The 17,266-nt window shown below is 44.8% G+C and overlaps 2 protein-coding genes across 2 annotated transcripts in view; both read left to right on the top strand.

The window, feature by feature from the left end:
• Positions 1-2,899: 2,899 nt before the first annotated feature.
• Positions 2,900-10,069, top strand: LOC114888747 (zinc finger protein 345-like). The gene is given in 3 exon segments (XM_029211155.1): positions 2,900-4,349; positions 7,986-8,498; positions 8,501-10,069. Coding segments are annotated over 3 exon segments (1,986 nt in total). The 5' UTR covers positions 2,900-3,985; the 3' UTR covers positions 9,610-10,069.
• A 5,191-nt stretch (positions 10,070-15,260) lies between these two features.
• ZNF232 (zinc finger protein 232) overlaps positions 15,261-17,266 on the top strand; it is an 8,573-nt gene continuing 6,567 nt past the window's right edge. Inside the window, exon 1 of the mRNA XM_029211186.1 lies at positions 15,261-16,137. The gene's annotated coding sequence lies outside the window, so the exon portion shown is untranslated. The remainder of the gene's footprint in view (positions 16,138-17,266) is intronic.

The raw sequence follows: 17,266 nt of genomic DNA, 5'->3' as shown, positions 1-17,266 counted from the left end.
CAAGAAATAAAAGTTAAATTAAATAAAAAATAAATTAAAAAAATAAAAAGCTTGTGAATATGTAAAAAGAAAAAAGAGATCAGTCATCTTTAACCTGATAACTGATATTGGTAATTAGGCCCTGCATTTATATCTGTGCATTGCATATCTGTGCAATCAAACTCAATCGTCAAATATTTCTTGTACCCTGAGCTACTGGTAGATTGTATATGAACTTACACAAATCAGCAGATAAGAAAGTTACTGAATGGGACAGTGTAAGGCAAGAATTTCGAGCTCATATCTTTCCTCAGTGGGAGTGGCTTGTGAGATGCACAGAGGGGATCAGTGGTTCTCAGCGGGGGTGATTTTGCCTCCGAGAGGACATTTGGCAGTGTCCAGAGACATTTTGGTTGTCGCAACTGAGAAGAAAATATTGGCATCTAAAGACCAGGAATGTTGCTAAATATCTTACAATACATAGGTCCTCCCCAACAAAGAATTATCTGGCCCTAAGTGTCAATAGTGCCATGGTTGAGAAACCATGCCCTTGGATATTTAGAACACGTCACCTGGGGCCACTTAAGCAAGCACTTCAGTATGATGTGGGTGGTGGCAGTGCATCCCAAGGGGAACCCAGAGTCTGATAGAAAACTGTAGTTTGATGAACTGTTTCAGGAGAAGCAACGTGGTGTAGTGGAGGGAGCACAGATGTGGGTTTGAATCCCAGTACGACATATTGGCTTCAGGACCTGGAACAAATTATGTAACCCTGATCCTTATTTTCCTAATAAAATGGTGATAAAATTATCTACTTCATGGTGTAATTGTGAGGTTTAAATGAGAAAACTGAAATTACTGTTGACACATAGAAGGACATCTAGAACTTCAATCATGTTAAAATAGAAGATGAAGTATTTACAAGCAAAATATATAATGTGTAAGATACAGTGGAGTCCCATGGCTGGTGTAAAGAATATGACCCCCTGGGACTTCCCTGGTGGCACAGTGGTTAAGAATCCGCCTGCCAGTGCAGGGGACATGGATTCAAGTCCTGGTCCGGGAAGATCCCACATGCCGTGGAGCAACTAAGCCTGTGTGCCACAACTACTGAACCTACGCTCTAGAGCCCGAGAGCTACAATCACTGAGCCCACGTGCCACAACTACTGAAGACTGTGTGCCTAGAAGCTGTGCTCCGCAACAAGAGAAGCCACCGCAATGAGAAGCCTACGCACCACAACGAAGAGTAGCCCCCGCTCGCCACAACTAGAGAAAGCCCGCGTGCAGCAACGAAGACCCAACGCAGCCTAAAATAAATGAATAAATAATTAAATTTATTTTAAAAAAAAAAGAATATGACCCCTTAAAGTTCAAAGCACTGGGGGCTATGGCTTCCCCAGAGGGGCATCCTGAACAGTAGTGGGATGTCTTGAAGTGGAGAAGCCCATCCACATCATCCCTGAAAGCTGGCTCCTGGGGAATTCCCTGGCAGTCCAGTGGTTAAGACTCAGTGCTTTCACTGCCCTGGGCCCAGGTTCGACTCCTGGTTGGGGAACTAAGATCTCCGCAGGCCGTGAGGTGCAGCCAAAATAAAAAGAAAGAAAGAAAGCTGGCTGCCTGCCTGTGGATGATGTGTGGCACAAGGGGTCCTGGAGCCTGCCTGCCCCCATCACCTGCCTCAAAGGTTTAAGCTCTTTAGCAACTTCACATAAATTACTGAATGGTCTTTTTATATCAGAATATCTTTAAATATATTTGAGATGCAAAAGGAATTCAAAATAGCTATCCTCAGTGATACACTTGGATTAAAAATTAAAGATACTTAAATTTTTTGAGTTATCCCAGACTCTATTCAAAACCTTTAGCTAACCAGAACACATTTGCATTCTATTTTTATAAAAGAAAGGAATTGGAAATTTATTCTGAAAAGCCTTTCCCCGTCTCCTTTACCTGTATTTATAGTGCTGTACAGTGAGAGTGATGTTTTTTAGGATAAGCAGGATATTGAAAATGGACCTGAAGGTAATTTAATGCAGTGGTTTCCAACTTTTAAACACCAAAGCCCTCCCTTGTGCCCTGTGTTTCAAAAACTTTTGTTTGCCAAACTGCATTTATTAAAGAATAATTCTTTTATTTTTTGCTATTCAAATTCATGTATAACCACTAATCATACTTCTGATTGGTATGACATAACCAGACTTAAGTATTAAAATTCCTGTCCAATTTGTAAACCTGAGTGCCACAGAATAAGATCTACCTGTTAGGGAGTAGCCTACACTGGAACTTTGGGAAAAGAGCCTGAAGGATGAAAATTTACCTTCATGAGACCTTAAAAAGCTAAAGAACTAAACTCAGGACCAAAGCTGAGAGAGCATCAAATCTCTTTGAGGAACAGGGGTGATTGGAACATGGGTTAAGCGTTGGCTCCATGTAAAGATTTCATAGGAAACAAGACTGCTACAACCTGGGGAGAGAGAGTGTGTGAATATAGTAGAGGAAGGGAATGTTACCCAATAATCTGCCAATTTAGTCCACTTTTCTTAATTTTTGATGCCCTTACTTAAAGAAGCCACCATCTTCATCTCGTGTTATTACCACAGCCTCCCTGCTTCCATTTCTGTACAGAGCAGCCTGAATGATCGTTCTTTAGAATAAACCTGATAGTGCCACCCCTCTCCGGACTTCTGCAGTGGTTTCCCACTAACCTGAGCCTGAAGCCCAGTCCTTAGCGGGGACACATGTCCTGATCTGGCCCCATTCACCCACTCCTTCGATAAATATTTATTGAGCTTCTAATATACCACAAGCACTGGGGGGTATGAAGAGCAGAAACAGACAACAGTCTCTGTCCTGGAGCTTATTTATAATAGCAGAGGAGAGATTAATTAGAATCTTTTTTTTTTTTTGCGGTACGCGGGCCTCTCACCGTTGTGGCCTCTCGCGTTGGGGAGAGCACAGGCTCCGGACGCGCAGGCTCAGCGGCCATGGCTCACGGGCCTAGCTGCTCCGCGGCATGTGGGATCTTCCCGGACCGGGGCACGAACCCGTGTCCCCTGCATCGGCAGGTGGGCTCTCCACCACTGCGCCACCAGGGAAGCCCTAATTAGAATCTTAAGTTAAATTACAACCATTGGAACTGGCACAAAGGAGAGGCATGATACTGCAGTGGGGACCTTTCTGCAAAGTGCTCACCTTTTTAAACCCAACATTTACCTCTGAACTATCTGCAGTTCCCCAAGCACCTAGGCACTACCCTCTTGCCTTTCCACGAGCTGTTCCCTCTGCTAGGAGGGCTCTCTCCCTCCTTACCTAGCTCCACTATTTTTTTTGTACTTCCCATGTGTTGGGTACTGTGACAAGGACTTACCACCAATTTCCTCTTGCATTCTTTGGCTCAGTCTTAATTGGTGGGTACTACTGTTATCCCCGTTTTCTACACAGGAAATTAAGGTCAAGAAGGCGACGTAATTTGCCCAGAGACCCGAAACTAGTAAGTGAAGAAACTGGGATTCAAGCCCAGGACTGCCTGACTCCAAAGCCCATTTTCTTAGGCACTGAAGTACTGTCTCCCAACTCCTTCACGTTCACCTCATTCTCCCCGGTCGCCTTCCCTGACACACACCCAGTCGGAGTTGAGCGCTTCCACCCTGTTCCCACTGGCCACAGCCACCACAACACAGTAATTTTAACTTTCTAGTCACCACACTAGACGGAGCACACCCAAGACAAAGACCGGATCTGCATCTTTGCAAGCTCAGTGACTGGGGAGGAGACTGCAGCTCACGTGGGTGGAAGTGCGGCGTCCCCCCTCCCCGGGCTTGTCTAGGAAGACCGGAGGACTGGACTTGGTGGCCGTCCGGTTCTTGCGCCCCGGGTTTGCGGGGCGAGGGGCGGGCTGGCCTGACCCCGAGCCTCCCCTGGCTGGCCGCGGCTCCACCCGTGACAAGTTGCTGGTGGGGGTGGTGGGGACACAATGGCCGAAGCGGCGGAGGTAGCATTAAGTGATGGGGACACTGAGGGTGGCCCGGCGGAGAGGCCCCGTAGTGGCGGTGCGTGCGGCGCTGGGCTCCTGGGCTCAGGTCTCTGGCTCCGACGGTCTGGCCCAGCCGCCAGGGCCCCAGTCAGTCACGGTCTCATCCCGTGGTCTCCCGCTCGCAGCCCCAGCCCGCAGCTTTGAGATCCTCCGGGCGGCCCACTCAGCCCAGGTAGGCAGGATGGCCCTTCCTGGCTCAGCGCCTCCAGGGCTGTTATCTACGGGAGCAGAGACCGTACGGGATGCGGCCAGGCCGGGTGCGCTGCCAGTCCACGCACAAGGCGGTCTCCGCGAGAACCGAGTGCAGGAGAGTGAAGGGGACAAGGTCATGCTGGGTAAGGAGCTTCTTCAGTGACTCCAAGAGTTATTTATGGGGACCTTGTGACCTTCGCAAAACGAAGTTTCTTCTGGGTTGGATGAGGGTCAGGTTGGCGGCTTCTTGGATTTGGAACAAGCATCACAGACCTCTGAATCCCTCTGGGATACAGAACTGTCTCTGTTCCGTTTTGAACTATTATCTAGAAAGTCAGGCTCACTGCGCCAGTGCTCGTCCCTCCCACCCCCAACCGCAAAAAATGCCTCTAGCAAATAAAATGAGACATCCTGATGCCTTGCAGTAATTCCTGCACTCAACTAAAGTAAGTTAGATTTGGCACAGTAATAAACAGAATTAAAGGTTTCTGAACAGTGATTAACATGACGAAAGTGATGCATAACTAACAGCATTGTCCAGTCTGAACTGAAGCGGGAAAATCTTGCTGTCAAGATCATTAACCAAGTAACAAAATTTAAACTATCCATTATTTATCGAGCGCTAACTCTGCCAGGTGTCATTTTAAGCACTTTAAATGTATTTAATCCCCACAAAACCTCTTTTAAATGCTATTACTGTCCACATTTGACAGATGAGGAAACAAAGGCACAGAAATGTTAAGTAACTGAAGGTCACACCGCAAATAAATGGTAGAGGCAGACAAGGCAGCCTGTGTCCAGAGCCCATGTTCCTAATGACTATGCTCCAGTCTCTTATGGTAATCTACTGAAATCTGGAAAGCCATGAGTGGTGCCAGGGAGAAATTACGGGAATGGAAAGAATGACATTTTTCTCTGGAAAATTAACTGGACTTCATAGTAAGCGTATTAGTTTCCTAATTACCACAAACTGAGTGGCTTAAAACAACAGGAATTTATTCCCTCACTGCTACGGAGGCTACAAGACCAAAATCAAACTGTTGGCTGGGCCGTGCTCCCTCTGAAGCCTCTAGGGAAGGATCCTTTCATGCCTCTTCCAGCTTCTGGTAGCCCTAGGGGTTCCTTGGTTTGTGGCAGCATAATTCTAATATCTGCCTCCATCTTCATATGGTTATCTTACTTCCGGTTCTCTGTCCAAATTTCCCTTTTTTTTTTTTTTTCTTGTGGTACACGGGCCTCTCACTGCTGCGGCCTCTCCCGCCGCGGAGCACAGGCTCCGGACGCGCAGGCTCAGCAGCCATGGCTCACGGGCGCAGCCGCTCTGCGGCATGTGGGATCCTCCCGGACCAGGGCACGAACCCGCGTCCCCTGCATCGGCAGGCGGACTCCCAACCACTGCACCACCAGGGAAGCCCTCCCTCTTCTTATAATGACACCAGTCATATTGGATTCAGGGCCCACCCTAATGACATCATCTTAACTTGATTACATCTTCAAAGACCCTATATCCAAATAAGGTCACATCCATAGGTGCCAGGTGGACATGAATTTTAGGGGGACACCATTTAATGCAGCACAGTAGGGAAAAATTATTCAAGAATAATGTAAGATTAGGAGCTTGGGGCAAGGCATTACCAGAGACAAGAATATTAGAAAAACATGTCAGTTTCAGAATTGTAAATTTAGAAACAATCTGGTTTCCAAGAGAAAATATTCACCATTTCATTTGGTTGTGAGATATAGATTTTGTTCAGGAAGTCCAGCTGGCTCTTTAGCTGGGCCTTATGCTCTGATCACCAGATTTCAGGGTCTGGTCCTACACTTTCCAGGTCCAGAAATTTTACTTTGTCAGTGTACCTATCCAGAATTATTCAGGCCAGGGAAATAGACCTACCCAAACCACAAGAAAGTGGTATAAAAAACAGGGGAAAATACAACTGCCTGATCAGAAATTGAGTGGGCTGTCAACACATTTTCTATCTAGGAAAACCTATAGAGGAAGGTAAATTCTAATCAGAAGTTTGCTTAGGGCTTCCCTGGTGGCACAGTGGTTGGGAATCCTCCTGCCAAAGCAGGGGACACGGGTTTGAGCCCTGGTCCAGGAAGATCCCACATGCCACGGAGCAACTAAGCCCACATGCCACAACTACTGAGCCTGCGCTCTAGAGCCCGCGAGGCACAACTACTGAGTCCGCACGCCACAGCTGCTGAAGCCCATGTGCCTAGAACCCGTGCTCGGCAACAAGAGAAGCCACCCAATGAGAGGCCCACACACCACAACGAAGAGTAGGCCCCGCTCGCCGCAACTAGAGAAAAGCCGGCACGCAGCAACAAAGACCCAAGGCAGCCAAAAAAAAAAAAAAAAAGAAAAGAAAAGTTTGCTTAGTGGGCATGGAAACAAAGCAAGGGCATTGTCAGGTAATATTAATGCAGATGTCATCCTGCTCTGATCACTTGGTATATCTACGTGCTCTTGGGAGGAGGGCAGGTGTCTGCCAAGGGGACAGAGAATATCCCCATGAGCTGGAGTGAGCACCCTCCCCTGAACCAGTGCTGGAGGCACAGGCACATTTTTGCTCTCTGAGTCCATCTTTTCTAGATGTAGAAACCTAGTGTTTCTTCATGTCAGGTTTAAGATAATTGATTAAGTTCCCCTGTCTTGATTATTATAATCATACTCCATCCAGTGCTCCTCTGAAACCAGGTCCTGGTAACCGTGATTGGACTTAGGAATTCCAGGATTTCCTTACCTCTTTGAGTTATTTCTGCATGTGGATAATTTCAGCCATTATATGTTGATACTTGCTGGTTTATTATTAAAGAGTAATCTCTTCCAAGTTCTATTGGCATCTTTACTTTGCTCCTTTGAAGGGATAGCAAGCCCACCCATCCTTCCTTTACCTCCACTACTCTCTATACTTCCCCACAGACTTATGTAATCCAGCACAGTGCTGTGTTCTTACTGGGCCCAGAGACAGCCTCTGCATTTAAAGTGGTGCTTTGAGGCAATTACTTTTCAGTCCTTCAGGGTTGACAGTTGAGATAAAACTACTTGCCATTCTTCTCCCTATTTATTGGGTATATCCACTAAATGGCCAAGAAGATGAAACTGTAACTAAGGGTCTCACCTCTCAGGAAAAATATGTCATAAACAACTCTTGAAGTATCAAGGCTGCTCACCATGATCCATCTAACTGCCCTTCTCACCTCCAGAGGTGGGCTCCCAGCAACCAAGTTTATCCTGTGTGATACCCCCTAGCCCCTACCACCACTGATTACAGTCAAAGTCAACACTTGACCTAAACTGGGATAACTGATTCTCTTTTCTAAGATTTTGGAAGTGGAACTAAAGAAATCTAGTTAATACAGGGCTGGTCTTTTGCATAAAGGAAATTTTACGATCCAGGAGCTAAGGTACTAAAGGAAAAAGACAGTTTGCCGAGAGAATGATGTGGACTCAAAGTCTGATTCAGTAGCTCTCCCGTGTGTTTCTGACAATCAGCCGAGTTTGGGAACTGCTTTTATAGACCATAGAGACCAAAGTTAGGTTTAGAAGCCTTTCTCTTTCCCAGATTATAACACATTTTTGAGAATCTAGAAGCTTAACCCAATCATAGAAATGTTTTACTTTGAACATTTGTTTCCCCCTCTAAGAATTTCTTTTCTCCTAGCATAGTGGAGGGAAGCCATATATATGTAACGAATGTGGGAAAGGCCTTAAATCAAAGCTCAGATCTGATTATCCATCACAGCATTTATACTTTTAACTCATGTTTCAGATAATGAAAAGAAAACTGAGAAGGAGGAATGGAAGCTAAAGCAGGAAATTTCTGAAGAAACAGGATCAGGACACCCAGCACAAATACCCCGTGGATCTAAATTCTTAGGACCCAGGGAAAGTGAGAACAGCTTGGAGAGGCAACAGGTAAACTCAGCAGAGGCTGGACTGCTACACTCTTCTTTTGAGGAAAAGGGGTTCAGCCAAGTGAGCATTACCCTTAAGAAAGGAAAGCTTGACATTGATAAGAAACTGAGAATTTGTGATCTGACCCCAACCGTTACACATCAGAGAGTTTCAACAAAGGGAAGAACCTATAGGTGCAAGGCATGTGGCCAGAGCTTCAAACAGAAGTCAGGACTTACTCAGCATCAGAAAATCCATACCGTAAAGAGAAGCTGTTAGTGCAACGAATGCGGAAAGGTCTTCACCAGGAGCTCTAACTTGGTTATATGTCAGAGAATTCACACGGGAAGGAAGCCTTATGTTGGTGGTGACTGAGGCAAAGACTTTAGCTGAGCTCCAATCTCATGTGACATCCACGAATTCATACCAAGGAGAATCCCTATGAATGTAATCAGTGTGGAAGAGCTTTCAGGGGAAGCTCAAACCTTATCCTGCACCAGACAATTCATAGTGGAGGGAAGCCATATGTATGTAATGAATGTGGGAAGGCCTTCAATCAAAGCTCAGATCTTATTATCCATCACAGCATTCACAGTGGAGAGAAACCCTATGAATGTAATGACTGTGGGAAAGCACTCAGTCAGAGCTCCCATCTTGTTAACCACCAGAGAATTCATACTGGGGAGAAACCCTATGAATGCAGCGAATGTGGAAAAGCCCTCCAGCAGAGTTCCCTTCTTATTCAGCATCAAAGAATCCATAGTGGAGAGAAACCCTACAAATGCCCTGAATGTGGGAAAGCCTTCTGTGGGTGCACAGTTTCTCTTAAACATCAGAGACTTCATATTGGAGAAAAACTTGAATATGAGAAAGCTTTCAGTTCAGATTCAGAACTTAATGGACAGGAGAGAATTCACAAGGAAAAGAAATCTTATGAATGTAATGAATGTGGAAAAACCTTCCTAGGAAGCTCAGATCTTATTAGATATCAAACAATTCACACTGGAGAAAAACCTTTTGAATGCAGTGAATGTGGAAAGGCCTTCAGCAGGAACTCAGTCCTTATAGAACATCAGAGAATCCATACTGGTGAGAGGCCTTATAAATGCAGTGAATGTGGGAAAGCCTTTAGGGGGAGCTCTCAACTTATTCAGCATCAAAGAATTCACAGAGGAAAGAAACCCTATGAATGCAATGAATGTTGCAAGACTTTTAATCAGAGCTCAGACCTTATTCGACATCACAGGATTCATAGTGGAGAAAAGCCCTATGAATGTAATGAATGTGGAAAAGCCTTCAGATGGAGCTTAGACCTTGTTAGGCATCAGAAAATTCACACCGGAGAGAAAGTTCATGAATGTAATGAGTATGGAGAAACTTTCAGTCAGAGCTCAGGTCTTAGCATCAGAGACAGCACACAGAATCCTAGGAAGACAGTAATGATAAAATGTCTCTATATATATATATTTGTTTTTAAATACTGTTGTGTCTACCTTTAGCCATCGTAACTATAATACTTGGAAAATTCTAAGCTTCTTAAGAGCGATTTTCATCTGATTCAGTTTAGAGTGTTCAGCCTCAGGCTGTGTGCAGATTTGTCCTTCCTAAACACTTTCCACAAAGACCTTGATGGGGTAAGCCTTTAATTACATTTTCACTCCTTACTTTATCATCAGAGGTTCCACACCACAGGGAAATCTTGCAAATGGAAGAACTTGCTTGTAAAGCACCTACATCATCACAAAATTGTGTCCTTGTGTGTCTTCTTCAGCAGCACCAGGAATATAATAACTTCTCCCATCTTTTTATCCATAATATGAACTGTACCAAGGGAATATAAGATAGGTGTGATATCCTGAACTCTAGAATGAATGGTTCTTCCTGGGACAGAGTCTAATCCAAAAGTCTGAAAATGGTCCTGATGTTTTCTCATTAGAATAAATGTCAATATATAGAGAAGATTAGGGAGTTTGAGCTTGTTCTTCCATTCCTAGTAAAATCAGATACAGAAGCAGCTAGTTTAATTAGGAAAAGGAAGTGACTAGTAAATCATAGGACAGTTAACCTTCTTTCATATAAGGGTAGAAGTTGTGAGGAAATCTCTTCTGTAGGATTTTAAAGTATAATGGCACTTTGGAATCTGATATACTGAAATCCAGGTTCTGTCACTTTTAATCTATGTAATCTTAGGCAATTTTTTTTTATGTTTCTGAGCCTTGGTTTTCTCATATGTAAAATCAACATAACAATACCTCCCTTGGGCTATCGTGAAGATTAAATGAGACAGTTTTGTTAAGCATTTAGCAAAGTTCTAGACACATAGTATACAACAAATGATAGATTTTTTATCAGGAGTTCCTATGGGCAGTGATTATCTAAGGCATTTTTAAGGAAAGGAGACAACATATTCTCCCAGGCTAAAGCCTTCTGGAAAATTACATGATTCTGCATTTCCTGATCCTACTTGAAGTCAGAAGGGGCTTGGCTTAGTGTAAGTAAATGGTAAGGATTGGGGAAAGTGGGGGTGGGGGGGATTTATACAAATTTTCAAGGATGCTGTATCTTTTTTCTTCTTTTATTTTTTTTTTTGTGGTAAGAACACTCAACATGAGATTAACCCTCTTAACAAATTTTTAAGTGTATGACACAGTCTTTTAACTATAGGCACAGTGTTGAACAGCAGACCCCTAGAACTCACTTATCTTCCATAACTGAAACTGCACCTGCCAAATAGCAACTCCCTATTTCTCCCTCCCCCCAACCCCTGGCAACCACTATCCTACGCTTTGCTTCTGTGACTTTGACTATTTTCGGTACTTCGTATAAGTGGAATCATGCAGTATTTGTCCTTCTGTAGGATGCTGTATCTTGGAATAATAAAGTTAGCAGTGAATCTGAGAGAAGTTATATAGCACTATAGAGTTGAATTAAGATTTTTCTTGGAGAGGCTAGCGTTAAGCTGAAAGTATTAAGAGGTCAAATCAATAAGTATCTTGCAAATATGATAGTGAACTCTAATTCCTGTAGGTGGCTTAACTGGTTTTGAGACAGTAATAATCAGAGAAAATAAGGAGGTCTCAACTTTTTCACATGATAGAAGGCAGCAAACAAAAGTCCAGGACCAGATGGCTTCACAGGCGAATTCTATCAAACGTTTAGAGAAGAGTTAACAAAACCCTGATACCAAAACCAGACAAAGATATCAAAGAAAGAAAGGAAGGAAGGAAGGGGAAGGGAGAGAGAGAGAGAAAGAAAGAAAGAAGGAAAGGAAGAAAGGAAAGGGAAGGGAAGGAAGAAAGAAAGATGGAAGGGAGCAAATTACATGCCATATCATAAAAGGCAAATTGTAGTGAGTTGGAAAGTCTCTTTCGACCATCTGAACTATTTCAAAGGAGTCAAGGCACTGTTGTATAGTTTAATTTTTGTGTTCTTATAACTCATCGGGTCTCCAGTCCAGTGACCTTTCTATCCATTGTCCCTCCCTGGTTTTTACCCTTTCCTATTAGATACCTCTGTCCAACACTTCAGCCACTCTTTTACCAATATCCTTTTTGCCTCATTCTTCAGTCACGTGTACCTGGCCAAAAGAAAACTACCATGGACAGTCCTAATTGTCCTTTCCTGAGCCTGCACCTGGGTTGAGGAAGAAAATCACAAACCTAGGGAGACATAGGCCTTTGGGCACTCAACACTAATACAATTCTAGTCGGCACTCTCTCCCATTGTCTGTAATACCACTTAACACCTCCCCCTCTCTTTGCACATCTAACCACCCACCCACCGCCCTTCTTAGCACGCGATCTCTTCACAAAGAAAGTAGAGACCTTTGCACAGAAACATTTTCAATTTTCTGCTTCCATTCCTTTCCCTCACACATCTCTCATATACTGTAACCAACTTTGCTCCCTTCTTAATAGAACTGCCTTTTCTCATATCTAGGGGGTCATCTTTCTGTCTGTGCTTTCTATCCCACTCCCTCTGGGACCTCACCGCATCCCATTATCCCATCTCCTTCCTGTATCTTCACCTCTCTTCTCCACTGCCCCTTCCCAGATGTGTACAAATATGTTCAAGTATCTTGCGTCCTAAAAACCAAACAAAATTCAACCCCAACCCATTTTTTCCCTTTGTAGCCAGTTTTTGCAGGATCTTAGTTCCCCAACCAGGGATCAAAACCGCAGTGAAAGCACAGAGTCCTAACCACTGGACCACCAGGGGATTCCCACATTGTCTCCAATTCTTAACTCTCTTCCTCAACCCATTGAGGTCTCTCTCCCAACACACTATCAAATCTGTCTTTACCAAGCACACCAGTGACATTGGTCACTAAATCTCCTCTTGAGCTGGCTCCTTTCCTCCAAACCATTTCTTCCCTGAAGCAGGATGGGTTTGAATGTAGCAGTTGAGGATGTTGAAAATAGAGCAGGTAAATATGTTGATGTCCTTTGGCTGCAGCTAGAGTACAAATAATTTCTCCTTTCAGCTTCTGAATCTCTCATGAAATAAAGATTTGGAGGAAATTTCTCCCTACCTCTGATGTTTATGAGATTAGAAGACCTAAAATTCTGGTCAGTCATGTGACACTATGCCCATGTCTTGTATGGTTGGGCATGAGTTAAGCCTATGGTGAAGAGGGCCTTGAACAGCTGGGGACGAGTTTGGAAGGACTGGTTTCTCTGTCTCTGGAGTTTTATTAGAATCTTGGGTAAAATGATTTTTCCTCATTACCTCTGAAGGGTATCCATGACCATTTTTTGGATGTGTGATCAAGGAGACTGTACCCCCATGTGCTTTCTTTCCTCTTAGCATAAAGAATCTGGATCAGATCTGGCAGCACCTTGAGATCCTGAGAGTGAAAGTGAACTAGGCTTCTCTGAGCCTTGGTCTTCCATTGCTGTTCTACTTGCCTCAGAACTGTTCATCTTTTTAATCCATCATACACACCACTATTTGATTTTCTTGAAATACTGCTTTTATTATCTCACACACAGACATGCAAACTCACATTCAGAAAGTAGCCAGTGGCTGCCCATTACCTAAAGTAAAAGTTCTTGGCTTGGGATTTAGTTTGAGGTCTGGTCTAATTACTGTCCCTAAACAGCTAATGCATTGTCCTGACTCTTATCTCAGGCTCTCCTGATCCCCTGCGGCATTCAGAGTCCCCACCGCTTAAACTCACTTTTTCTTTAAACACAGGCAACGTGTCTGACAGGTTCTGGTACACACTCAATTCTTTAAAGGAAAATGCCTTGTCGCTTTTTTTTTTTTTTACATTGTTCATTGTAAGAAAAATTCAAACACTGAAGCATGACTTGTTTGAATGAACAAACCAAAGTCCTTTGTTTCTCCAGTCTCACAGCTTACAGGAAGCCATTATTACATTGTAAATCTTTTATGCATGTTCTTTTTTCTTCACACTCCCTACACATTTAGCTTTTTTTTTTTTTTTTTTTTTGGCGGTACGCGGGCCTCTCACTGTTGTGGCCTCTCCCGTTGCGGAGCACAGGCTCCGGACGCGCAGGCTCAGCGGCCATGGCTCACGGGCCCAGCTGCTCCGCTGCATGTGGGGCACGAACCCGCGTCCCCTGCATCGGCAGGCGGACTCGCAACCGCTGCGCCACCAGGGAAGCCCCACATTTAGCTTTTTGAAAGCAGGGAACTACGTTTTTGTATCCCCTCTCCTCCAACCCAGACCTAGATTTACATATATATTTTTGTTCAATAAATGTTTGAATGAATGTCCGAGTTTATAATTTTCTAGTTTTGTGGCAGTTGTTGAAAACTATAGTCATCACAGGAGCACAGTATGTGTAATTTCCTTTCTTTTCTTTCCATTCCAGATGTAACCATAAACTAGTCACTGCAGAAAAAAATTCAGGTTATATTATATTTTGCTTGCTTGGTCAAAGTATCCATTTATTTCAAATTAAACTTGGTGACTGGTTTCTAGTTGAGTGTTTTTGTTGTTTTGGCTGTGCCACGCAGCTTGTGGGATCTTAGTTCCCTGACTAGAGATCCAACCCGGGCCCGGAAGTGAAAGTGCCAGAGTTCTAACCACTGGACCTCCAGGTAATTCCCCCTAGTTAAGTATTTTAATGATTCCCATTTAAAACTAGGTTGTTTGCCAGAAAGTGGTGCTTCATGTTACATCTAAATGTAATTGCTCTCTAGCACTTTCTTGGGGTCTTCTTACCCACCCCCTGCCACCCCCTGCCACCCCCAGTCAGGGTTGTTTTATATACATTTGGCTGGTGCACACAATTTTGGTAATTTATATTTTGCCAGAAGATCATCCATTTCATCTAGGTTTTCCAATATCCTACCCTAAAGAAATGGTCTCTAATTCTTTTCATCTCTTCTGATTCTATGGTTATGTTCTATTTCTCATTCCCATTCTGGTTAATTTTTCTTTTTCTTAACAAGGCTCTAAACAAGTTTATCGGCTTTATTGCTCATTTCAAAGAAATTAGCATTTGAATTTATCTCTTCTTTTTAATTTTTCCATGTTTTTTTTTAAGGTATTTATTTACTTATTTATTTGGCTGCACTGGGTCTTAGTTGCAGCATGGGGGATCTTTTTTTTAGGTGCAGCCTGTGAACTCTTAGTTGCGGCATGTGGGATCTAGTCCCCCTGCATTGGGAGCGCGGAGTCTTAGCCACTGCGCCACCAGGGAAGTCCCCATTAATTAGTTTTTATCTTTACTGATTCACTCTTCTTTGCTTCTTTGGGTTTATTTTACTATGATTTTAAAGTTTCTTGGGACTTCCCTGGTGGCACAGTGGTTAAGACTCCGCCTGCCAATGCAGGGGACACGGGTTCGAGCCCTGGTCCGGGAAGATCCCACTGGCCGCGGAGCAACTAAGCCTATGCGCCACAACTACTGAGCCTACACTCTAGAGCCCGCGAGACACAACTACTGAAGCCCGCGCACCTAGAGCCCGTGCTCTGCAACAAGAGAAGCCACCGCAATAAGAAGCCCATGCACTGCAACGAAGAGTAGCCCCCGCTCGCTGCAACTAGAAAAAGCCCGGGAGCAGCAACAAAGACCCAACACAGTCAAAAATAAATTAATTAATTTAAAAAAAAAGAAAATTCAGCTCAAAAAAAAAAGTTTCTTAAGGTGACTTAAATTGTTTTTTATCTATTTTCATTAACAAGTGAGGTAGTTAAGGTTATACATTTTCAAGCATGGCTGTTGCTAGGTCCTATAGATTTTACCACGAAGTGTTCTGTTTATTGCCTGTCCCTAAACAGCTAATGAATTGTCCAAATTCTTATCTCAGGCTTTCCTGATCCCCCCTGCAGAATTCAAGAGTTTGTAATTTCGCTTTTGATTTCCTCTTTTGATCCAGTTGGATTCTTTTCTTTCTGATTTTTACTAGTTTGCTCAAGTTCTAGTGCATCCTATTTTTTCCCTTGTTAATCTGGACGTTCTACTGTACTTTTCCATTCCCATAATGGTTACCTCCCCTAGAACTCATAATGAGACGCATATTTCTCTCATTATTGGAAAAGAAGATGGCAGTGATTTCCTCTATCAACAAGTCCTTTTTCCCCTACCCCAGTAAACTGCAACCTTACATTTCTTTTTACTCCTCCGCAGGAATTGTGTTTTATTTACTAACGGACACGCATAGGCCGGTGGTTGGGGATATTTTCTCCCTGGGGGTAACTTCCTCCTCGGCTGTGACCCTTTAATCAGGTCTGGGAAGATGTAACGAGAAAGCAGAACGTAGAGGAGGAAACGCTGCAAAGAGGCCACGCACAGGCTGGAATTTCCCTGCCGTTTAAATCGGCTTGGACGGCCCCTGGGCCTACAACTGAACAGAAAAGCGAGGCCCTCCAGCCATTAAGCCAAAAGGCCCGCTCACGCCGGCCCCGCTCCCCTGTCCAAGGACTGCGATTCCCAGAGCCCTCCGCGACCGGAGAGGTCGCGGCCGCGGGTGCGCAGGCGCACACCTGCCCCCGGGTGGGCTGGAAGCGCGCTACGCAGAAGTGGTCAGATGGGAGCTCCGGGACCTAAGAGGTGAGTCTTAGCGGCGGCGCCCCGGGTGTCGCTCTTCGGCCCGCGCTGCTATGGCCAGTCCCAGAAGGCAGCGGCGGTTTCTGCAGTGCGCACACCCCGCAGGCAACCCTGTGAGGAGCCGAGGCCAGACCGCGCGGAACGGGGTCTGGGTCCCCACGGTTCCCGTGCCCGGTTGCACGGATTACGTCACGTGTTGTGGAGGGCGGTGGCTGGCCCGGTGCGCCTCTTCTCTTCTCTGGAGATCCCAGGGGTTAAAGTGAAGGGTGGGGAATTGTAACTGGTATGGAGGACAGCCCCTTCCCCAGGCGATCGAGCGGTCCCCTGCCCAGTGCCGTGCGCAGGAGTTCAGCTGCGGGCTGGCGCCGCCGGAACATCACCCCGAGAAACAGCCTTCTGCGCTGGTCTTCCGTGCTTCCTTTGTCCTCGGCCAGCGCCCCTGTTTGTGTGCCTTTAATGGCCTCTGGGTGCGTCCCACCTCCTTCCCTTTAGATTTTCCTGACGCTGGACACCTTACCCGAGACCACGTCTTGCCCATAGCAGCCGCATCTCAGGACCCTACTACAGATCCTGGGCGTTTGAATAAGATTGCCTCATAGGAAATTTACATTTTTCTTTTGTTGTGGCCACTACAGAAACTTGAGAAAGAGTGAGAGGCCATCTGGGAGGAGGCTGCCTCTTCAATACCTCTGAGAGTCAGTCACCTTGCACTGAAACGTTTCTCAGCTCTGAGCTCTGGAAACTTGGGTTTTGCTTAAGACTTGTTTCTTCCAGTGGGATCCCGGAACACTTTTTTTTTTTTTCCTGCTGTTTTCTCCTGCTATAGCATTTATCTAGTTGTATTATCTAGTGTAGCAAACTCTTTACATATCTGTCTACCAGATTGTAAGTATCTCAAAGGCAATGACTCTCACTGGAATAAGAATCTGGAGAGGAATGGAGAAAAAAGTATTAAAGGGTATAGTACAGGGTTTGGCTCTTGGTAGATTCTGAGTGTGTGTTAATGAATTAAAAAAAAAAAAAAAGAATGGGGCTTCCCTGGTGGCGCAGTGGTTGAGAGTCCGCCTGCCGATGCAGAGGACGCCGGTTCGTGCCCCGGTCTGGGAAGATCCCACATGCCGCGGAGCGGCTG

The sequence above is a fragment of the Monodon monoceros genome, unplaced genomic scaffold, assembly GCF_005190385.1.
Source record: "Monodon monoceros isolate NGI ecotype Baffin Bay Population unplaced genomic scaffold, NGI_Narwhal_1 Super_Scaffold_9, whole genome shotgun sequence".
NCBI classification, from domain to species: Eukaryota; Metazoa; Chordata; class Mammalia; order Artiodactyla; family Monodontidae; genus Monodon; species Monodon monoceros.
Note: the sequence above shows the minus strand (reverse complement) of the source record. Positions and strands in the feature narration are given on the sequence as shown.